This window comes from Propithecus coquereli, unplaced genomic scaffold (genome assembly GCF_000956105.1).
Source record: "Propithecus coquereli isolate 6110/MARCELLA unplaced genomic scaffold, Pcoq_1.0 Scaffold156, whole genome shotgun sequence".
NCBI classification, from domain to species: Eukaryota; Metazoa; Chordata; class Mammalia; order Primates; family Indriidae; genus Propithecus; species Propithecus coquereli.
The window spans coordinates 2,842,150-2,866,483 of record NW_012140080.1 but is presented as its reverse complement, the minus strand read 5'-3'; the positions used below and the strand labels follow the sequence as shown (position 1 = coordinate 2,866,483).

General features: G+C 39.4%; 1 protein-coding gene across 4 annotated transcripts in view; it reads right to left on the bottom strand.

The window, feature by feature from the left end:
* Positions 1-16,956: 16,956 nt before the first annotated feature.
* Positions 16,957-24,334, bottom strand: part of SNX10 (sorting nexin 10) — a 71,891-nt gene continuing 64,513 nt past the window's right edge. For all 4 annotated transcript variants that reach the window (XM_012640742.1, XM_012640743.1, XM_012640744.1 and 1 more), the window contains exons 6-7: positions 19,257-19,469; positions 16,957-18,801 (exon numbers count right to left, since the gene is read on the bottom strand). In XM_012640742.1, coding sequence (XP_012496196.1) covers positions 18,720-18,801; positions 19,257-19,469 — 295 coding nt within the window. In that variant the 3' untranslated portion in view covers positions 16,957-18,719. The remainder of the gene's footprint in view (positions 18,802-19,256; positions 19,470-24,334) is intronic.

Here is a 24,334-nt window from a genome sequence, read left to right as displayed (position 1 = left end):
GTGGGGGTGTTTTAAACAGCTTTCTCTTGGGAGTTTCCATGCACTTCCATTTCAGGAACCTTCCCTCTAAAAATGGCAGCAGGCCCCTTGGAGGTCTTATTAAAATTCTCCTCCTGTGTTATAAAGTGTGTTGTCTAAGGCAGGTGACAGTAACCGAACAGTTAATTCTTCATTGTTTAAAGGAAAGGAGGGACAACAGTCACACCAGTAAGGTAGCTCAGCAGCTGACATAACCCAGTCATATTGCACAGTGGGCATCGTGACACAGGAAATGAGTCAGAGGGAAAAGTCAGTCCACAATCCCACCTAGAATGGCAGACAGCAGGAATCCAAACAGAAGCAATATGGTACACATGAATATTTCATATTCAGATTGGTATCCATTATATCTGCAAGTGAATTTCATATATGAGCTTAAATCTCCATAGTGTATAGTTCAAAGGCATCATTAGGATGAATATTGTTTTCATTTTTAAGAGAAATTTTCTTCCATTCACTTTCTGTCACAAAACTACAGCTATAACAGTGTACCCATACCTACCTCATTATGGGCCATAAAGGATATACCATGAAAAAATTGAAAGACAGCAAAGAACCCACTTGATTGCCCAGTGAGTTCCTTAATATCAGTAATTTCAAGGGCTGGATCTGATCTACTTTATCCAGAATAATGCTATCGCTGTTTTTTACTTAACCCTGTTTCAATGTAAATCTGTATCATTTCATATATGTCTATTTAAAGAGTTATAATACCACTAAACTAATTTCCAACAGAGTAATAGCTGTTAGCACAGTCCTCTAAACCATTTCTCTCTTTTTTTATTCTATTCCCAATGTATTTTAAGCTGTATGACAAAATAAACATTTCATAACCTTTTTCAGATAAAATTTTTTTCTACTAATGTCATTTCAACCAGTGGGAGGTCTATATTTTCCACACTGCAGTTCTACATTTAAAATTATTTCTGCTATAGATTAGCTGTCCCTTTGTGAGCTATGAAAGACAAAATCTTAGCCTCTTTAAGCCTGTCTTGTTTGACAGCATGCAATATTTACATGAAATAAAAAGCAAATATTTGTTCTCTTCATACAAGCTGTCAACACAAACTTGGATTGTTTAGAAACTTAGTTCAGACAAACAGAATTGGTGTTTACTACATGACATATGATAAAAGGTCAACATTAGGTAAAATCAAAATTATTTTTAAAGGGCCAGGCACAGTGGCTCACACCTATAATCTTACCACTCTGGTAGGCCAAGGAGGGAGGACTGCTTGAGCTCAGGAGTTCGAGACCAGCCTGAACAAGAGCAAGACCCCTTCTCTACTAAAAATAGAAAAATTACCTGGGCGTCCTGGCACATGCCTGTAGAGCCAGCTACTTGGGAGGCTGAGGCAGGAGGATCGCTTGAGCCCAGGAGTTTGAGGTTGCAGTGAGCTGTGATGCCGCCACTGCACTCTGTCCAGGGAGACAGAGTGAGATTCTATCTCAAAAAAAAAAAAAAAAATTATTTAAAAAGGGAAAAAGAATTGACATGCACTTTTGAATCAAAGTGATCATGTTATGCCATAAATGACATAGGGCATTGACAATTAAAACTTCTTTGTTTAAGAAAGCATGGGCTTAATTTTAGTTGCTTGCTTACCAATGTATTAACTTTAGGTTCACCACAGGGATAAGTATAAGAAAATATTATTTGTTACCCTAAAATATTTCCAATTAAAGTTGCTTTTCAGCTCTTCTCCAGGGAATTTCCTAGTAGTTAATAGGAACATACTCTGAAGTCAGGCAAGCTGAGAATTCCTGATATCATTGCCACCTAATCAGGGCCACTGAGCCACCACCTCCAGTTGCCCAACAAAGTCATGCTTCTGCTTAAGAAACTGATGCTTCCTGAATTTGTAGGAGCAGTGATTTACCACAAGATGTTTTCAGGGGCAAATTTACTTTCGTCTCACTTCTAGGATTTGCACTGTCACGGCTGCCTGGGTAAATGCCTCAAGCCTGAGGGCAAATTGCACCCGCCCCCTAGACCCACTCTGTTCTGATGTCACAGGGATGGAACTTGTTCTGTTTCCTGTGGACAGTGTCCCATCTGGTGAACACACATTTTAATACGTAAACTCTATTTGCAGGAATAATATCTATTGGTATTAACAAGAAAATAGCATCTCTACAAGATTCCCTGAAAAGAAAGCCTGTCGGTGCCACTCATTCTACCTTCAAAGACAAGGCCTTGTAATTACTTTCTTCTCCTCATTTCCTCGTCTGGATAAAACAACGAGATCAAAAGAACCTATCCATTTTCCCCAGATACCTTCCAAAATGTACATTGCTTTGCAAGCTGGGATCAGAAATTTCATTATCTGTATTTGTATTAGTAATTCACTGCACAAAGAGAACAGGAGCAGAGGAGGAGAGAGAGAACAGAAGCAAACATCAGACAGACAATTGTATATATGCAAATGCTTGCAAATTTCTGCCAGCATCTCCCTATCTATAACCAAGCAACATGGAAGTCTATTCATCCCTCCAGCTTCTATGCTGCCAAATGTGGTTGTGGTTTTGGAGGAAAAAATTCAGAAAATGTTGAATTTTCAGCCACTGGGACTAAATCTAAGTCAAAACCTATGACATAAAAGACTACTGCATAAATAAAATCAGTGATTTTTTAGAAAGACACAGATATGCAACCTCCTGGCTATGAAGGATAAAAAACAAGATTGGCTTGTGAGGGGGCAGGGGAAGGGAATGGTTGCTCACAGCTCTCCAGCCCAATTGACAGAGAACTGAAATGTTGTCTCTTGTCTGCAAGGTTGTGCATTTGCATAAATAGCCTGGGTGAGAAGGGGTAGGGAAAATCAGAAAAACAGGCGTAATAAAAAAAATGCCTCACATTCAAATTCATGAATACATGTACTCACTTTCAAATATATATGCATGGTGTTTGAAAATGACAGCAAGAATCATCATGTATTTTTTTCTCTTAAAATCAATTATTCCCAAATAATAATGGTTATAGAAATTTGCATGACTTCCTTTATTCTTATATATTTATACTACCCACTGCAAATCAGTAATAATGGTAATAATTCACACATATGCGTGTCTCTTACATGTAGTAATTCAGTGCATTCTCAAAATTATGCTTTGAAGTAGGGTCAGTATTATACCCATTTTATAGATAAAGAAACCGAGGCTCAGCAGTTCAGAGAGTTACCCAAATTTACAAAACTAATAAGTGGCAGGACTGGAATTCAAATTCCCATGATTGACTCTGAATCCCAAGGGCCTCCACACCGTGAAACCGTGCAACATTACCAAAGAGAACTCACTCCAAATGTCATGGTCTTGGCCATTTCTTACCTCTCAGCAACATTGGACCATGCTGCCCACTGCTGCCTTCTTGAAACCCTCCACTTTTTTTAGTCTTGGGGATTGCTCTTTGGTTTGCCTTCTGCCTTTTAGATTTTCTCAGTCACCTCCAAGATCTCCTCTTCCTGAGTCTTCTGTCCACCCTACTCTAAATCTCTGCTATCAGTGAGCAATCTCACCAACTTCCATTCCTTCATGTATTCATTGAACAAAAATGTTTTGAGCACCTCCTACGTGCCAGGCACTAGTCTAGGTGTGTGGCATACCACAGTGAATGACAGCCTATCTCCCTCCTCAAATGGAGTTTCTAATGTCTTGGGGGGCAGAGGAGATAGCTAAACATGAATAGACAGCTGTTTAGATACAGGTGGTAAATCTATGGAGAATAGAAAGCAGGGAAGAGGGATGGGGAGGGCAGAGGTAAAGGAGATTGCAATTTTGGGTCACGGAAGGCCTCACTGAGTTAACATTTGTGTAAAGATGTCCTTTGTCAATGCTCCTCTCTGAGGATTTCCAAACTTGCATCTCTGACCTCTGTCCTGATTCCAACCACACATTTTCGTCTCTGGGCCTATCATCTCTCCTGTCCCCACATGCTGAAGTCACCCTGGCTGCACCTGAATTCATCTTCCCTTTCTCGTCATCCTATGTCTCTTCGTGTGCTCTGTCTCTGATTAACAGTACCATCATCCTTTACAGCACAAATATGCACTCAGCCAGTAAATACATTAAATATACGGAGTACCTTCTAAGTGAATGCACTACGCTAGGTACTAAGAGAATACGTTGGTCTCATAAGAGCTATTTTCCCCTTAAGAAGCTGTGTCTGGGGAAACCATAGAGGGAAATGATGAAGGGTTTTGGAACAGACTTGTGTTCAATCCCACCTCTTCAAGTAATCAGCGTTTTTCTATACAATGGGAATAATGGTACCCACCTCATATTAATGTTACAGTGGTCCCCCCTTATGTGAGGGGATGCGTTCCAAGACTTCCAGTGGATGCATGAAACCTGGGATAGTACTGAACCCCATATATACTATCTTTTTTCCTATACATACATGCCTATGATAAAGTTTAATTTATAAATTAGGCACAGTAAGAGATCAACAATGAACATTAAAATAGGACAATTATAACAATATACTGTAATAAAAGTTACGTGAATGTGGTCTCTCTCTCAAAATATCTTATCATGCTGTATTGTAGTCACCTGTTTTCGGACTTTAGTTGACTGCCAGTAACTGAAACCCCAGAAAGTGACAAGGGGGGACTGCTGTATAGGGATTAGATGCAACTGCACAGGTGCAGTGAGCAAGCGAGTGAATGAACAAATAAATCAGTGAACAGTGTGCTTACTGCAGTGTTTGACATGAGAAATACCCAATAGGTTTAAGTGATGTCATCAAGACCCATTTGCTTCATCTCTCAGCTCTATTACCCTTGTGCCTGCTCCGACCTCAGGCAGTGGCAGAATGGCTTCCCAGAGTTCCAGGCTTTCATCCTATCCAGCCACCTCTTGGGATGAAAGAGAGTTTCTTTTCTCAACAGTTGCACAAAAGTCATTGGTTTTGATAGGGCCACATGACCACTTCTGAGCCAATCATGTGGGCCAGGAAAATACCATTGCTCTAACTGGCTAGGTTTGGGATACAGCCCCTCTAGGAATGGAGGTTGAATCAGCTCCACTTGAACCATAGGGACCGAGAGTGAAGAGAGGTGGCCCCTGATGAATATTAAGAGACTTACAGGAAGAGAATGGAGAGTGAGCAGGTAAGACAATGGATGTTCACTACCCTCAGCTATGGCACCTGATTCATTCTGTGTTGCATTACGGTTAGATGTTTTCATGCGTATCTGCCCTCATGAGAACAAGGACTGAATGTTTGTGATCATTATATCTGCTGGAGGACCCAGGTCAATCCTTTCAATATAGTGCATGCTCAATAATTTTTTTTTAATCATGAATTTATTTATTTATTTATTTATTTATTTTTTAAAGTAGAGATGGGGTCTCACTCTTGCTCAGGCTGGTCTCGAACTCCTGAGCTCAAACAATCCTCCCGCCTTGGCCTCCCAGAGTGCTAGGATGACAGGCGTGAGCCACCACGTCCGGCCTGCCATGAATTGATTTATTAAACCAGTCTAAATTAGTTCTTCTTTTGCTCATTTTAAATTCCATGGTGTATTGTTCTCTTCTTATTACATGAAAGTACATAAAGTCTCAAACACACATGCACCTCGTAACACCTCAAAAGACAGACATGGGATCCAACAGCAGAAGCAAATAAACCATCTTCATAATTTACATATATATTGACATTCTCTCCTCTAAAATCATTATCTCAGCTAAGTTTACCCAGGTGAGAAAAAGAGCAAGAGTCAGTGGTGCCTTTCTAAGTCACTCAATTTTGCTATTCTGTTTTTGTTCAGCAAATGTTGCATTTGCTGAAAATGCAAGTGTGTAAGACTCACCGTAGCCTTTCACAAGGTGTCAGTACGCCATCGGCTTCATTTGGATTTTACTAGTGTAGAAATATCCTTGGTCTTTCCCTCAGTAACTTGACTTCAATCTCTACAGCCTTATTCAAGGACGTCCCCCCAAATCCTATAATCCCAAGTGTGGCATTCTCTCCTTCTTCCTCGGCACACCGCTGCCCAGCTAGAGACATTTCCCAGCCTTGCTTGCATCTGGTGTGGCCGTGTGACCGAGTGCTCACTAAGAGACGTAGTGATGTGTACAACTTCCAGATCATCTTCTTAAAGATGTCTGGGATTTGATTTTAAATAATATAGCAAAGGCGGAGGGCATATTTGGGGGATATAAATTATATAAGTTCAACCACATGAAGACAGCTGTTGAAGCTGAGTGACGGGCACACAGGGATGTGTTATATTGCATTATACCTACATTTGTGTATGTTTGAAAATGCCTATTGGAAAATAAACTAAAAGGCGCTTGCCCCAGTCATGTTCTTGTGTTTCCTTCTTACTGGCTAAAGAGAAAGCTGACCGGAGTAGTCTTGGAAAGCACATGTTGATGGCAGAGCCACTCCACCAGCCTGGGTTCCTGAATGACTTCCTGGAGCAGGGCTTTCCCACCTGCCTTGGAGAGTTGCCTGAAAGAGAAATTGATTTCTCACTCCTTTGAGCCATTGCAATCTGGATCTCTGTGTTACAGTCTAGCTCCTTATTTATTTCCATTTTATTTCAAAACAGTCTCCTGTAACAGACAGTATAATCTTACCTGCCTTCACCAACCCTTTACTTTTTTCTGGCTGTCTTATAGGTCGGCACAATGTTAGAACTCAATAAACGTTTACTGTGGTTACATTGTTTGTTGCTCTGGAGGTCAGGCTGAACCATAAGCTACACAAAGACTCCACTCAGCCTGAAATTAAACTGCTCACAATGCAACTCACTGTGAAAACCTTTACACAAATGTCATATTTGAGTTTGGAGGTTTATTATTTATAGTTAGGGACAAACTTTAGATTCAGAAAAGAACCATAAATATAGCAAAATGTAGGATGAAATGCTAATGTTGGGAACATTTCAACTAGAAAATTAAAAGTTAAGGAAACCTTAATTTCTTTTCAAAAAATATAAAATATAGTTGTATTTTAAAAACCCTGTAGGTTGACTCCAACCTGTAGACATGTTTTGTCTTTCCTCCCCAAATGTGGCACAGTTCAACACAGTTTTCCCAGGACTTTTAAATTTCAGTGTGCTTAGAGGGCACCAGAGTGTCCTCCTTCCCTTGTGGCCTCACACAGGCCTCCTTACACATTCACCCTGAGGCCTCAGTGATCTGGCCATAGATTGGGCTCAGCATGAAGCATGAGGCACACAGAGTTAAATAATATTCTAAAACGAGTGTTAATCTTTGTCATGTATTGCCAAAGAAGATCACAGACTCCTTCTCCAGTGGTCCTTAGAAATAAAATTGATTTTCACAAAGTGGCTTTTAGGTGAGGTCCCCTGAAGATCGGGGGACAAATTTGGCAGACAGACCTACAGAGAGGAAAGCAAAAGTTGGATGCGAGCTCGTGTTCCTTATTACCAAACAAAATTAGGAGTTTCAGGAAGCTCTATATACAGAGTTAGATTGCAAGCTGCACATTGCGACAGCCAGTCCTGCCAGCCTGCTCCCTCCCCTCCCGGCTCCCTACTCCTCAAGAGAATTCCATCCTTGTCAGACTAGTTAGTTCCTAGGCTGTGGCTTCACAGAGCTGGAACCAGAGTGGGGAGGAACAGAGTGGATCAGAGACTGCCGTCAGATTTACACCGAGAGCTACTGGAAGAAGAGTGAGGAATCGATAAGGAGGGTTAGAGAAAAGGAGAAAGGCAAGAGCCAGTGTGGGCTGGGTTTGGAAATTTAGAAAGAGGAGAAAATTGTCAGGAGTTTGAAAAGAAGCTGAAGAGGAATGGGAGATAGACAGACAGACAGGGCTGGGCACGGTGGGTCCCTCCTCTAGCACTCTGGGAGGCCAAGGCAGGAGATCACTTGAGCTCAGGGGTTCAAGACCAGCCTGAGCAAGAGCAAGACCCCGTCTCTACTAAAAATAGAAAAAAATAGCCAAGTGTGGTGGTGTGTGCTTGTAGTCCCAGCTACTCGGGAGGCTGAGACAGGAGGATCACTTGAGCCCAGGAGTTTGAGGTTTCAGTGAGGTATGATGACACCACTACACTCTAGCCAGGGTGACAGAGCAAGACTCTGTCTTCAAAGGAAAAAAAAAAGGTAGACAGTTAGATAGATAGATAGATAGATAGAGTTATGCACCACATAGTGACATTTCAGTCAACAACGGACCCCATGTACAACTGTGGTCCCAAAAAAGTATAACGAAGCTACCCTATACAGTTGTGCCATTTTTTATCTTTTATGCCGTATTTTTACTTTACCTTTTCTATGTTTAGATACACAGATACTTACCATTGTGTTACAGTTGCCTATGGTATTCAGGGCAGTAACATGCCATACACGTTTATAGCCTGGAACAACAGGCTATACCAGACAGCCCAGGTGCGTAGTAGGTGCTGCCATCTCAGTTTGTGTAAGTACACTCTGTGATGTTCACACACCAACAAAATCACCTAACAATGCATTTCTCAGAATGCGTCCCTGTCATTAATTGACACATGACTGTATATGGTCCCCAACTTATGATGATTTGACTTACAGTTTTTCAACTTTCCAATCGTGTAAACTCCATATGCATTTAGTAGAAACCATGCTTCAAGTACCCATACCATCATTCAGTTTTTCACTTTCAGTATAGTATTCAATAAATTACATGAGCTATTTAACACTTTATTATAAAATAGGCTTTGTGTTAGGTGATTTTGCTCAACTGTAGGCTGACATAAGCATTCTGAGCACATTTAAGGTAGGCTAGGCTAAGCGATGATATTCAGTAGGTTAGTGTATTAAATGCATTTTTGACTTATAATATTTTCAACTTATGATGGGTTTATTGGGATGTAGCCTCAATAAGAGTCGAGTAGCATCGGAAGAGAGAGAAAGAGAGAGAGAGGACGGAGGCTCTTATGAAGTTTTGGGAGTTAAAATGAGACTTCTTTGGTGTTTTTTAGGAGACCTGAGTAAAGTTTTAAATTACTTTTCAATTACTTTTTAAAAGTCAGACTGGGCTTCAACTTTATAAGGGATTATATGCCATAGCAGCAGACATTTGGAGAAAGCGCCAATACTGTAAGTATTTCAATTTATAGTAGTTCAGAAACAAGTTGGCCAAAAGAAATATTTTACTAAAATATTTCAATGAATGGTATCTTTTATCAAGGAAAAGAGTAATTTCCGGCAAAGCATTTATTGACTGCCATGTAGACCTCACGAATGGACACTCTATCACCATTTCAGAGATCTCTTACCAAAGAGAAATGGGAAACAAGTTGCTGTAACTTGGAAATAGGGTACACAGAGGGTTCTTGTTCGCCCTCAGGGCAGCTGAGGTTTCCCAAATTTAAGGAGGCACATCTCTGACTTACCTAATACCACACTCTAAGCTCTCTTTCTGCTGCTTTGGCTGGTTCTGCCACAGGAAAGGAGCTTTAGGAAGGGTGTGTGGGCCTTTTGTCTACCATATGCCAGTAATGCATCGTGGACTCTAGAAAGTGTTTTGTATTAAACTGTGGGCTGGCAGCGGGGGCGGGGAGGAGGAGGCCAGAGATGAAATGTAGTCCTCCCCCTCCAGGAACTATACCAGAAGAAAGGGACAGACAGGTGACCCAACCATGCAGTGCAGGGCTACTAGAAAGGCACGTGGCGACGAGAGGCGGTTGTGTTAGGAAACACTGAGAACCCACACCTGACTTGTCATGGGTGTGGTCAGAATGGGCATCCGAGCACAGGAGACATTTAGTCAGAGTCCTGAACAACTAGTGGGAATTAGCCGAGCAAGAGAACATTCACTGGGAGGGGGAATGGAAAAGACCTCTCCAAGCAGAGGGAACATGCAGTGATTTCATTTGCACCTCACACCCGCCCCCATGTTGTAGTATTATTGTCATGTTGTAAACTTAAAAACAAACTTCAAAAGGATAAGTGACTTTCCCCAGGTGGAAGCAGTGAAACTGAGATTGAAATTTCGCACCAAACTCCCTGCCTGTCTACAGAACCTGGTCTCTGAAAGGGCATTCTTCTCATTTAGCGATACCCACATGCGTTCCTCACACCTTGGCCTCAGGAACACCTAGGGTGAATGCAAGTGCCCCTTAATCATTCCGAGAAGAAACCCAAAATATTTAGATTCAAAGGAACACAGAAGTTTAGCCTCTCTTCTTTGAATCAGTTTAGGAAAACTGCACACAATATCCCTACACAAACACACACTTAGAGATTCACAGTGAGGCTGGGAGCGGTGGCTCATGCTTGTAATCCTGACACCCCAGGAGGCTAAGGCGGGAAGATAGCTTGAGGTCAGGAATTCGAGAGAGATTCACAATGAACATTAATATACGAAAGGCACTGAGAAGTCCTGCAGAAGATTAATGTTAAACTTTGTTTAACTCAATGTGTCTGAAATGTAATTGACCATGGAAACCATCCTACCACATCCCCCCCTTTTCTAGTAATACTTATTAGCATCCCTCAGAACTAGTGCTTTAGAGAACAACTTCAGCTGTGGTCCCCAACCCCCAGGCCTTGGACCAGTACTGATCTATGGCCTGACAGGAGGTGAGCCGCCAGCGAGCAAGTGAAGCTTCATCTGTATTTACAGCTGCTCCCCATCACTCACATCACCGCATAAGCTCCGCCTCCTGTCAGATCAGTGGCAACATTAGATTCTTATAGGAGCTCCAACCCTACTGTAAACTGCGCATGCGAGGGATCTAGGTTGCGCTCCTTATGAGAATCTAATGCCCGATGATCCGAGGTGGAGCTCAGGCTGTGATGCTAGTGCTGGGGAGTGGCTGAAAATACAGATTATCATTAGCAGAGAGGTTTGACTGTACAATAAATGTAATGCGCTTGAATCATCCCGAGACCATTCCCGATGCCAGTCTGTGAATAAATTGTCTTTCATGAAACCGGTCCCTGGTGCCCAAAAGGTTGGGGACAGGTGCCTTTAGGAAATTCTGTATCAAATCTTTTTATTGTACTGATGAGTAAACTGAGGTCAGAGAGATTGGGAGGTGCCTTTGTGTACACGCCAACAGCAGAGCCAGAATCTGATTCACCGGACTTCCTTCCAGATCAACACTCTCTCTGATAAACGACACTTCAGTATGTCTATGCCATACCTCTGATATATAAATAGTACACACAGCATGAGTTGATAACTTTGTAATTGTCAACTTACAAATCACTTTTTTAAAAAAATACAAAGAAATACCTGGGTGAAAGCTGAGATCTTGTACACAAACCTGAAGTGTGTTTATATACACTATTAATTGCCCTTGTCATGGTTTATACTAGTTATCCAAGCTTTGCTAATACCAGTTGTTTATCTTCATTGCCTTCCCACTGAAATAATAATACCAATAACAACTACTAGCTCTCTTTTTTTCTCTCAGTGTGAAGGATAACATTAATATATTGATGCAAATTTCTAGCATTTGTCTTTATGTATTCATTTAAATGGAGCCAAAGCTGAAGAAATCACTTGTGAACAAGATAATCACAAACAAATCTTTGTATCAAGTACTTCATTGATAGATCAAATCCCATTATCACTAACTAAAAAAAAAAATCTTTACTTTGGAATTTGGTTGAATCAAGACCCCCCCAAAAAAAGAGAAGGGAAAGGGGCTTGGAGATATTTCTGTTTTTGCAAAGATTTATAACAATATTTGTTACATTAAAATGTAAATTATGTTTGGAAATTTTAAAAGGTAATATACAAATTAAATAAATATAATTCCAGAGCAGTCAATACCCAAATTTAAACAGCATTTCTGAGTAATAACATATTAGGAAAGGTCAATGGGCTTTCTCTCTGGAAAGTTAAATATTCAGAGCCTGAGCTTTGTATTTGTTACCAAAGGCTTCTTTATCAGCAGAAGGAGGTAAATGATTCCCTGCAAATGTTTTAAACGTGCAACTTTGCTTATCTTCCTGTATTAATGATCCTTATGGCAGTTGTTATATTAACCTTATCACGTAGTGCAGCAATAAAGGGAAACTATTGTAAAGGAAGGAAAAAAAAAACATTTCCTTTAATCTCTGGGACCTTTTCTTCAACCTAGCAATTTTCTGATTGTCAGGGGAGGGAAAAGTGAAAGTTAGATTTTTTTACCGAGTTTTCTTAAAATCTCAAATAAGAAACTGGACATTTTCTAATGGGTGATTCATTAATCATCATATCACGTAAAGAGGACACAGATTAGATTATTGACTAAATGGGCTAAAAGCTCATTATGTGAGTTCTGGGTTTCATGGGGTCCGCTAAAGTGCTCTGACCAGGAGACAGGAAGTGGCTCCTGAGAAAGCCAGTCTCTCCTTGAGGGCTCTGAACTGTTTATGGCTATGGCATTACAAAACAATCCAGTTTGCCCCTCATAAGACTTCTATTACCTTCTTCGTACAGTCCCTGTGTGCACATAGAGGAAATTCAAAGGCTCTGTCTTTTAATCCCTTTTTAACTTTGACAACAATACCAAACCTGACCCCGAGACCCTTCTACCTTCTCTTCTCTCAAGGTGCTTGAGAAATCACCTAACTTTATGATTGAAATTAATGTTTTCATTCAACTGCAAATATTTGAGCTCAACCTTCATGCTAGCAGAATGAACACAGGGCCCTACCGCTCCCTCGGCCAGGTAATATGCTTTTTTCCTCCTTTTTTTTTTTTTCATTATCCCTTTAATGCAGAACAGGGCTACTGATTACAAAGAGGCAGTTTGACTCCAGCAATAGGTCTTCTTCACTAATCCTCACTGTCATGGAAATTCCAGCTGCTACAAGAATAAGAGGCTCAATCCATATTTGCCAGCTCTAATATGAAATCTGTCAGAGCCCAAATTAATGAGTTCCAAATTCCTTACATCACGATAACAGGTTAAGACTGGTCAATTAATTACATAAATCCTTCCCGATTCATTGTGCGTTTGCAGCCCAGATTGTGTCTTACATTACTCCATGACACAAGGCCTTTTGGCTCCTGTTGTTCCGCAGAAAGGCCCCATTTAAGTGGAGGCTGCCTGCCACGGCAAAATGTTAAATGTCACACGTTAAATTTGCACTTTTCTATAATTGCTTTTGTTAAAAAAAAAAAATTAAATGAAGGCACAGGGCTCCCGGTACACCACTATGCAAGAGGGCTGGGAGTGTACTGCATGGATCCCAGGCCAGGCAAGGGTCTGTGTTTTACTTCTGAACAGTTCACACAGATGCCCCGGGACTGAGTGCTCTGTAGGGAGCAGAACCCAGAATGTGCATATTTGTGAAAAATAGACCGTTTCCCTGAGAGCTAAGATTCTTGTCTCCGTGAAACATTAAAACAAGATTCTTTACATAGCCAACTTCCTTTGTCTACCAGTGAAAGTATTAGATATATTAAACCCAGTTGATTTAATCACCTTTCAGGAAATATACTATACAAGTGGGTATATATTATACTTGCATAGGTCTTTGCTTTCAAAAAGATGTTCCTGATAGTTTTGCTATTTGGATTTAGGTACACACCTGCAGAGATAGAATAATTGAAGTGTCAGAGGACTTCAAAAGCATCCGGGCCAAGCCTTTTCCTTTTAAAAACATCAAAATATGCTTGGAATCACAGCTGGTTAGAACTCGACCTGGAACTGCAACCTCCAGATTCCTAGTGCAGACCCTTTTCACCCCACTACATCTCTTGGTGGACCTTTAGGCACGCAGGTGCTCTGTACCAAAGGGAAACAGTTCCAGCTGTGTTTCCTGAATCATCTTCTTGCGGGATAGGGTTTCTACGAATACACGAGTGAGTAAATGATGCTCCTAAGCACAGACCGAAACCCATGTGGGGAGCAGGTTCTTTCTGCTTGGGAGCCTAGCACCACTCCACCGCGTAGGCAGCCAGCCAGACCCCAGGTGGCCAGTCTCCAGAGGGGGATGCAGCCGCTGCGCTGGCCCTCCAGCGCCCCCTTCTGTCCTCCGGCGGCCTTGCACCCTATATCACCGGCCACGCGCCCCTTCTTTTTTTCTGGGGCAAAGAACACAGCTCCGTTTCTGGGCCCCAAGGCTAACAGGGTGGGGAACTTGTACCTCCCGCCTGTACCCACCAATACACGCACACACACACACACACGTACCACCCTGACCCAGGGCTGTTTCTGGGCCCGGAGGCACGCGCTTCTTCCCTAACGGCCCAGTCCCGCCACCAGGCGCAACTGTCGCCCCCGCTCTGGACGGGAGGGCAGGTTAAGGCGACGGCGCGCCCGCGGGGCAGGTTTTAGAGTCCTGGGTGGACTAGAGGGGAACGGGGTTAACTCATGTGTGCGATTCGCGTGCATTTGGAAACACTTCGGATGCGGGAGGCTTTGCCGCAGCCCCACCGCGGCCGCGGGTGCTCGCGGGACCCTCCAGGGCTCGGCCACACCCAGGCCGGGGCGGCGCGTCGTCGCCCTCTGCGGCCCGGCGGCGGGGCTGGGGCCGCAGCGCCGCGCGAGCATCTGCAGAACAAAGGCTGCAGTCCAGGCCCGGGCTGGGGGACGCCGCCCCCGCCGGCTCCAGCGCAGCCGACCCGCACCCAGCCGTCGGGCAGCGGGGCCCGCTCCACGCACTTCCAACCCGGAGGGCCCCTGCCAGCCTGGGAACCGGGAGGCCCGGAGGGTCATCAGTATTCAAAGCCGCCTCCCACACCAAACCCACTCCCCCGAAGCCCTTCGCCATTAGTATTTTATCGTTATTACTACGGCCAGAGTTGCCATCCTAACGCTGTTAGGGGCCCCGCGGTGCCCACGTCTGGAGCAGGTGGGGCAGGGAGCTGCGGGCCCGGGCTGTAAATCGCTGTCTTTTTGTGGTTGTTGTTCCCACTCACCACCCGCCGCCCCCCTCCACCCGGTTTTTTTTTTTCCTTTCCACAGTGCAGTTGCTATGGGTTACCAGGGCGGTTGCCATGGGTTACCGGACCGAGGCCGGCTGGCTGGCTGGCTACCTGCCGCCCAGTCACCGCCGCCGGCGGAGCGGCCCGGGCGGGAGGAGGCGGGAGCGCGCGTGTGCGGGACGCGGCGCGGGGGAGTGTGCGCGAGCCGCGAGGCACCGCAGCCAACAGGCGGCCGAGCGTGCAGCCGCGGGAGCGCCACCGCCAGTGGGGTGGGGGGCAGAGCTATAAAGAAGGCCCAGAGGTAAGAAACTAGCAAAAACACAACCACAAATTATGCCCGTGCTGTGCCTCTAGCAGCAAAGACAAGCGGTGTGGGGTTTTGGAGGAAGCTACACTTCTCGCCGGGGGAGAAAGGGTATTTTCCTCTTTAGCATAAGTCATTTGCATAGTGTCTTTAGAGCAGAGTTTAAATTCAGCAGAAAATTGCAGCTTATATATATATATATATATATATTTTTTTTTTTTTTTTTTCTCTTTTCCTCTCTATCTGTTGAAAAGAAGTTTTTGGAATTTTGGAGAAAGAGAAAGGGTCATTAACTACAAGAGTTTGTGCAGCTAAAATAAATTAGTGTCCAATGCACTGTTCATAACAGTGATCTAGAAAAGTTTCCAGTAAGAGTGAAGAGCAATTGTGTCTGACTTAAGGGAACAATGGTGACTCGTTTGTAAGATGCATATGGGAAAGAATAGAACCAAAGTCCGCTGTAAATATATCCAATGTAAAGAAATTGTTGCTTATTTACATCCTTCTAAAATTTTTTAATTCCACTCTATTAAAATGTATTTTCTTATGACCTTTATTTGCAAAGAAAACTGTATCTATGCTTTGAATATCAAATTGCAATAACTAATTTCAGACAGCATTTTGTATTTGAAAATGTGTTTATATATAATAAACTAAGAAAAAGGTCTGTATTCCAAACAAAAACACAAAATTGTATTGAAATAAATTGTTTTCTTCGTTGAAAAGATGCATTGTATTCATAGGATACCAACTAAGTAATTTAAATGTTAAGAGAAAGATTATTGAGAAACAATAAAGTTTTGTTACATTTGTCTTTAAATTTTACAGGCCTCCTATGAAAAGGGGTCTTTCTTTACAGCTCAAATACTGAAAACCTTTTTTGTACCACAGTAGCTCAATAATGATGAATCCTTAAGGCACCAAAAAAACAAACGAGTTCAAAACAACATCCAATTTACTATTGGATATAACGGTAATCGTGGCTAGGTTAAATGAATTTGTTTAAATTCTTAATAGTCATAAAAGAAATTTTGTTCTTTTACTTTGTCACTTGTTTGTATTTAATTTTTCAATAAAATGTGAACTAGACTTGAAAAGCTCTGGCAAGATATTTAATATCTTAAGGAACAATAACTGCTTAAAGATAAACATTTGTGTTTTTCCCTAGTAATTTTTAAAACTTGAAATTTTAACAACAAATAAATCACTTTCTTCTAAGCGGGACTTTGAAAGAGGCCTTAAGTAACAGGTTGTCAACTTTCATTTTTGACACCTTTGAGTTATATATAAATCCAGTTATAAAATAAAACACATAAGCTGGCTTTACAAGCAAATAGTTTACCCTTTCAGAATTAGTGAGGGAATAGTTTTGCTGTATGTAAATCATAAAGCATCCAGGATTAGAATTCTTTAAATTGAAGTCACATTAAAAATAGTGCTAAATAAACCTCTATTCTATTTAGCTACATAAGTAATTACTTTCTTTTCCTGGAAGAAGTTTTATAAAAATATGCCAGAGGAAAATAAGAGACAAAGCAAGAAAACCACTGGGAGCTGAAGTTCATCTAAATATATCAGCTGCAAGAAATCTGTTTTAAGATGCCAGTGCTTAGATAGCAAAGCCAAACCACAGCTAAAAGCCTCAAATATGTACAGCTATAGTGAATATTAAACCAAGTTTTACCAAAGTTCTTCATAAAAAATTCCCGATAATTCAAAAACACATTGAGTTTTGGTCTGAGTCAGAAGAAATATATTCTCTTGTATAAAATAAGTGATCCAGCAAAGTTGATTTTTTTTTTCATGTTTATTGTGAAAATGATGATTTCATGACATTTACATACCAAATATTGAGGCAGTACTTATTATTGATGGTTATCTTATATCATCTAAAAATAACATGACAATTGGTGGCACAGTATATGCTTTTCAAAACTGCTGTAAAACAGAAATATTGTGAATTCAAATACACATTGCTGAGGGAATGGGGATAGCTCTTAAATGCCCAGATGGCAAACTTTTCATGTTAGAAAGATAAGAGATTGCTAAATCTTTTCTTTTCCTGTGTTAGCATAATGAAGATCCAAGATACATTAAATCGAAATGTTTACAAAAATTTAATAATGTTTTAAACCAAACCATAAAAAGGATAATCATTCTTACTCTAAATTGAATTTTTTCTGTTGATTTGCAGTTTTCTGTTTTGTTTTATTTTTTTCTGAAACAAGCATTATAAAGACTTTTTAAAAATACAATAATAATTAAAATGAAATGGTTACTTTTTATACTAGCCTTTGTTACTCTCCAATTAGGCTGAGTAACATTTAATTAAAGCAACAAGTTATCCAGTTATGTGAAAATATCTTTCTGTTAGTTTCACAGAGATATTTTTGTTCCATTCAACAAAGAAACTTGGGTAATTATCTCAGGAAAATGCTGCCTCATCTGAAATTTGAAGTTCAAAGTAGTTTATCTAAGACATATGATGTTTGGGCCACTAAAAACAAACAAAAAAGACATTTCATTAAAATTATACCAATCTTCATGTACATGTTTAAAAGTAAAGGGCTTTGTAAAAATGAATAATTAATTCTGAAATTAGCAGGTTGACATCTTCTTCTAAATTTTGGAAATATTTATTGGTAAAATTAAATTTATTAATTTTTATAAGATCCTTCTTTTGACTTAAGCAATAAGTAGCCACCACTGATGCTGAATGTTATCTAGAGATAAGAAATTGCACATTTTGTCAGAAAATAAATCATTAACCTATAATTCTGATCACACAAGGATAATGAAAACAAATGATTTATTTCCAGAAACCATTTGTTTAAGCTGATTTTGGACAGTGAAAATGTATTTCTGAATCTACATATTGAAATTAGAAGTAAAATTACTAGCACTATTTCTGTTTTTTCTAAGATGTAAACATTATTTTAATACATCTTTATTCATAAGATACATTTTCCATCTAAGTGTGAAATAGAATACTGTCAAGATTAAATATTCTTAAAATATATCAGTCAAACACCCAAAAGCAAAGTGTTTTGCCAGTGCACAGAAGAGATCCACAAAATATCAGCCACATGTCTGAGAGAAGCAGTCTGGTCTATGCTGTTTACTCTTCAAAGTGGTTAATATATATGCTGTGTTTACGGTAACACTGCCCCATTGATACAAGAAAGAATGCTCTATCTTGATTTTAAATGCTACCTATTTACCTATCTTTTAAAATTCAATAAAACCAACTAGGTTTTTGTTTTTTTTTTTTTAACATATAAATCATTTCATTTGAGGGCAGGATCTCGTTTACCAATAATGTTGAGCTATAAGGATACTATTGCATTCACAGGACTTTAGCTTGATACAGAAGCTTGGCTAAAATAAGACAACATAAAAATACCACTAATAAATAACTCCATGTCTTTAAGAATTTTAAATACCTAACATCATGACTGAGCTTTAGGTAAGAATATATTATTTATTACCAAGCTTTTCTTCCCGATGACTGGACATAATTTGCTGTTCCTAAGATAGTAACATTAGAATTATTTTTCAGGATTCCTGCAGAGCTGTACTTATTTTACATCCATGTGAACTGCTGTCATCACTACTGTGTCCAAGCCCAGAGGATGAACTGGAAAAGAAGAGAGGGGGAAAATAATAAAAAGAGGAAATTGGTTTTCACAACACACTCAAAGCCTGAGTAACAGAGGAGAACTTTAATTATCTCCAGTCACAAAGAGAGACAGGAAATTTGGACTTTTAATTAGCCATTTGGAGTGCAGTTGGATATTTTTTTAGCTAGATAATTTAAACGCGAATAATTCAAGTCTGACTAAATGAAAGTCACATAATCAGAATGCAGATAATTGAATTTCTACTGCATTCATTAATTCGGTGTGGAGGTGTGTGTGAAGACTACTATGATGAGCTGTCACAGCTCAATAAAATCTCAGTCAATTAATTTTTTCATTATCTTAGTATTACATCAACAAAAAAGTGAAGTATGTGTGTATTTCTATACACATGCATATGTGCGCTATGTGTTATATAAATACATACACATTAAATCAAAACGCAAGGAAATACCTTTCTGAATCATAATCTATATCATTTTCTTTTTTTCCTTCTTCATCTTCTTCAGGGAAACGTCTGTTCATCAAGGCAAACTTGTGAATTGCTTCTTCCACAGAGTACTTAGTCTGCCCAGAAACACACGCCTCAATGTCTTCTGAATTCAGTTGGCTCTGCAAGAAGAGGTGAAGGCTGCTATCTGAAAGCAAAAGTGCATTCTGCAGGACTCTATGTAAAAGAAAAAAAGGAAAAATAATCGGTGAACAGGAATGGTCAGTTATAGGGTAGGAGAAAGAAAAACATTAGAAATGTACCACTGAAGTAATTTCTCTACTGTGGTAAACTTTGCATCAATTATGGGCTCTGCCTATTAAAGGGATGAAAGCATATGTTAACTTTTATTCAATTATTTGGAAATTTAGGTGAGTAAAAACATGAAGCTAATAGTTAAGAACATCTGTTAAAAGAATAACTTCAAGGACATTTCTTCAATTTAACCATCTGTTATGACCATGTGGATTAATTATGGAAATATTTTGCTTATATAGTCATAGAAATTTATTCTACTTAAAAAAAATTTATTGCCAACAGCATGTCAATTCAGTGATCTTTATTGGATAGGCTGTCGTGAAACATCAAAACTTTCAACTACTATTAAAAATTATATGAAAAAGTCAATACATTTCTCAGCATGCTTTACATTTTAAAACTTTACAAGTAGGTTTATGTACATAAGTACATGTTTACAAGGGCTCATGTAAGAGGTAGTTTTGTTTTTTTTTTAATACCTAAAGTTGACTACAAATTTCTCCAAAACTTCAGGGCACTGCATCTCTATATTGTCAAAATGAATAACCTAATAAAATTGATTTCAGCCAATTTTATATAGTTAAAATATGACAATTTTGTGATGAGTATGTACTAGTCTTCTCACACTCCAGATCAAAGTTTACAAAGATAGTACAAATTTCAATTAGTGCATTAGAACTACACAGAAGAGTAAAAATTATCCTTTAGCAAAATCTATACATGTACAAATTCATACCATCAGTGAATGTGTTTTTTTCTGAAATACATGTCTTAGAATATGAAATCAAGTCAAAGTATACCTTTATATTTAAATGAAAACTGGTTTTACCTTTTTAGCAAAGATTTTGGCATTATGATAATTTAGTATCTATTAATAATTCAATAATGATAGAACAGGAGATACTAAGACCAGATATAGGGAACAAAACTAGAACACTAAAATCCAAGTATAATTTTGTCCAACATGGGATTTTTCATATAGAGATCTATGAAAAATAGATCATGTGTTTCAGACCAAATGAACCTTACCTTATATCCTGCATGTTTAAACAAGTAATTAGGAAAGTAAATCTCTTTGGCCATTAATATCAATTTAGTTAAAATCCAAGGTCATTAGAATACCAACCAAGTCCTTTTCTTCATAATAAAACCGAATTATTTCTGGAAGAAGGCAAATGTCTAAAAGTGCACAATATCAAAACCAAAACCTAGCCATCCCCTTTGCTTCAACAGGCTTACAAACATAGCTTGAGAAAATATTCTTTACTGGTCTACTAAAAGGAAAAGTAAAACCTTTGTGCTTTTTAAAAGGCAAAATCTCAAGCAAAGCAGCCAAATACTTCCTTTCCCTCTGTGTCCTGTGCCCTGGGTTCTCCCAGAAGCAGACCATGTCACATGATAAAAGATTAATTTACCAAGTACAAGTAGCTAAGTAGTAAATTCCTTTTATTACTCTTCAAGATTTATTTTCTACATTTACAAATGTTTACCATTCTTGTTTTAAACACATCAAATTAAGAGAAGAGTTATATAGCAACAACCCATTAATATTAACTCGGATTCGCTGTGAAGTTTGAGCAAAGTGTTTCCTGTGGCCTTCTGTCAGTGGTTTCCTGCCAGCCATAATACAAGTAACTGTTCATAGGATTATACTCACTGCTTTGTTTCTCTTGGGATTGTGTTTTATTTTCTTTATAAAATAATGGGTAATCTTTAAAATTGATTTTAGATGGTTTGAGGCATTACACCACAAAAGTAATGAGCACTAATGCCAATGATATTGGACACAAATTCATTTTAGCTTTATTTCATGTCTGAAGCAATTTTACTGAGCCTTGAACCACTCACGCGCTGTTATTAACTTGCTAGTAACCTAACACATGGGTACAGCAAACAAAAGTGATCAGAGTCCAGGTTGATCGGGACCTCAAGGCTACTGTCCTTTTTCTTGCGCTATAATTCAATTTCCAATTTTACTGTACATTAGACTCATTATTTCCCAGTGTTTTCTTTTCTGCTTAATACTGCCATCTGGAGGACACACAGGTGAAAAAAGGAGCCTGGCCCACCCCGCTCACAATTCTGAAGATGTGGCTGGAGAAGGAACATGAGAACACTCACATAGGGCCAGTGTTCAAACACAGCAGGTCTGCTAGGCACCGTTTTGGCTTTTGGAATCTCCTCTCTCACTCACTGGCTAAATGTATGCCACCATACTCTATGGGTATGAGTTTTAAATAAGCAAAGGTAACTTTTTAATTTATGCTTTTTATTTTACAATCAGGTATTTCATTCTGAAATTTAAAATTCGGTCAGGTTTCCACCTGTAATCCTAGCACTCTGGGAGGCCAAGGTGGGAGGATCCCTGGAGGCCAGGAGTTCAAGACCAGCCTGGGCAACACAGCAAGACCTCATCTCTACAAAAAATTTTAAAATATCAGCCAGACATGGTGGCATGCACCTATTGTCCTAGCTGCTCGGGAGGCTAAGGCAGGAGGATCACCTGAGCCCAGGAAATTGAGGCTGCAGTGAGCTAAGATTGTGCCACTGTCCTCCAGCCTGGGCAACAGAGCAAAACCCTGTCTCTAAAAAAAAAAAGAAGAATTAAAAAATTAAAATGCAAAATTTCGACTGTTTTCCCATCTCATTCAGTAAGCATAATTAGTTCATTCTGAATACTATTTGGTTTACTGTCTATCAGAGAGGGTTGTGATTACCACTATTATAATATTAAATCCTATTTTTTCCTTAGTCATATTTGTGCCACCTGTTCCACAAACAAATCGAATAGCAGAAAATCAACTTCAAACTTAATATAAAGAGTACTTTGTAAAACAGTCAATAAAATGTCATTTTAGAAGCCTTCATAAAAATAAAATGTATATGATTTTCAAGGCTTTGTAAAAGGAACAAAAAATAGTCTCTAGGATTTTAAAGGAATTTCTAAAATGATATTTACAACATGACTCAAAAGTTATTTCCTTCCCCATAACAACTTTAAACAAAGTAAAACCTGTTTTTTCCTTGAATTGAACACAGTTGAAAATCTGATTTTCCTCAACATGATTTTATTAGGTATATTGTATCTTGGTTTAGCTGAGAACAATATATAGCTACACAAGATCATTTATTCCTGGCCAAAGATGTCCTGGGTCTCCTGAGCCCAATATGATGATGTACATACACATCTGTATAGTATGTGGAAGATTAGCGGTTTGATGTAGAAAAAAATTAATTCAGCCTGTGTAGCTGAGTTAATTTAAAAATAAATAGCTGAAAAAAATAAAACCTACAAATCTTCATTGAAGACATTCATGATCTGTGCTGTGGTGCCCTCTATTGAACACAAAGACTTATAAAAGGGGTGTGTGTGTGTGTGTGTGTGTGTGTGTGTGTGTGTGTGTGTGTGTGTCAAACTAGCTGCAGTGTTTTAATGGTAGCCTTTTGTAAAAAACTCTTATATTCTTTAAATTTTTAAGAAATATAAAACCATTAGACAAAAGTCTAAATTGTAGGGTAAATGTGGTTATATTAATGGTATGAATTCAGTGAAGGAGGAAAGCTGGCTCCGATTCATGAATAAACCTATTCTAACCTAAATTGAAAAGCCCATTCAAATCTAAAATCCCACTCAAACCTAAACAATTAGTAGGAATTCCGTTAATCATAGTTGGAGACTTACCAACAGCATTTATAATTTTAGTCTATAATCTCCTTTTTCCATACCTATCAGGAGTGGCTTTCAATTTATGATTAATCAGGGGAAAGAATACAAAAGGTAGATTATAGTTGGGATGGAAGAAAAATGAATATATTTGAAAAATCTCACAATCATACTGACCCAATTTAGCTAGTATTTAATAATTCTGCTAATTTTAAATTTGCCAGTTCCTAGGATGAATATAGTGCCTCCACCTTTCGTATAATTTCCTTCTTTGTAAAATTGAGATAATACCCAATTCCTATGATTTTGTGAGTATTGAGATAAAACATGTAAAATACCAAACATGTAGCAAATGTTCAATAAATGGTAGAAATTATTCTTATTTGGCTCCTAGTGAAAGAATTTTCTAATTCCTCTACAAATGATCTTAAAATGAAAAAAATACATTTTATACACACACACACACACACACACACACACACACACAAAGAGACATTTTGGTTTCAAAAGATTTGAACGTATTTAGTGCTTCTGAATCACAACTTCAAAACTTACATAAAAAACAGATTTTAAATATATGTTAAAAGTCTACAATACTGGCATAGTTCAAATTTTAATGCTGTGGTTCCTAAAGTTCCTCTATAAACAAGGTACAGGCTGCTGATGGGTGGCCGCACTTAATGCGTAACCAATGGAGCCTCAGAGAGCATCAAGCTGGGGTCAGGATACAGTGCACATCACGTCCAGTTTCCCAAAGCGGGCCTGGGCTCAGTAGGGGAGGAGGGTCACACAGGCAAAGACATGGAAGGTTGCTACTGCCATGCAAACTGGACGAAGAACAGGAGAGCCATGCATCAGAATTTGAAGGACACAGAGAAGAGGGTGAGGGATCAGGAGAGGCCACAGAGGATCAAGAACCATGACTCATGGGAGACCAGGAACCCCCAGCTCCTCAAACTCCCGAACCAGGACACTTTCCACTACAACATGTGCATCAAATATAACCAGCAAACAGTGAAACGATACAATGTGCAAAAATAATGCAGATCAAGCATACCCCCACGATGGCTGAATGACACTCACTGAGTCATTAATTTTGATAGATCAACTGTGGATGGAA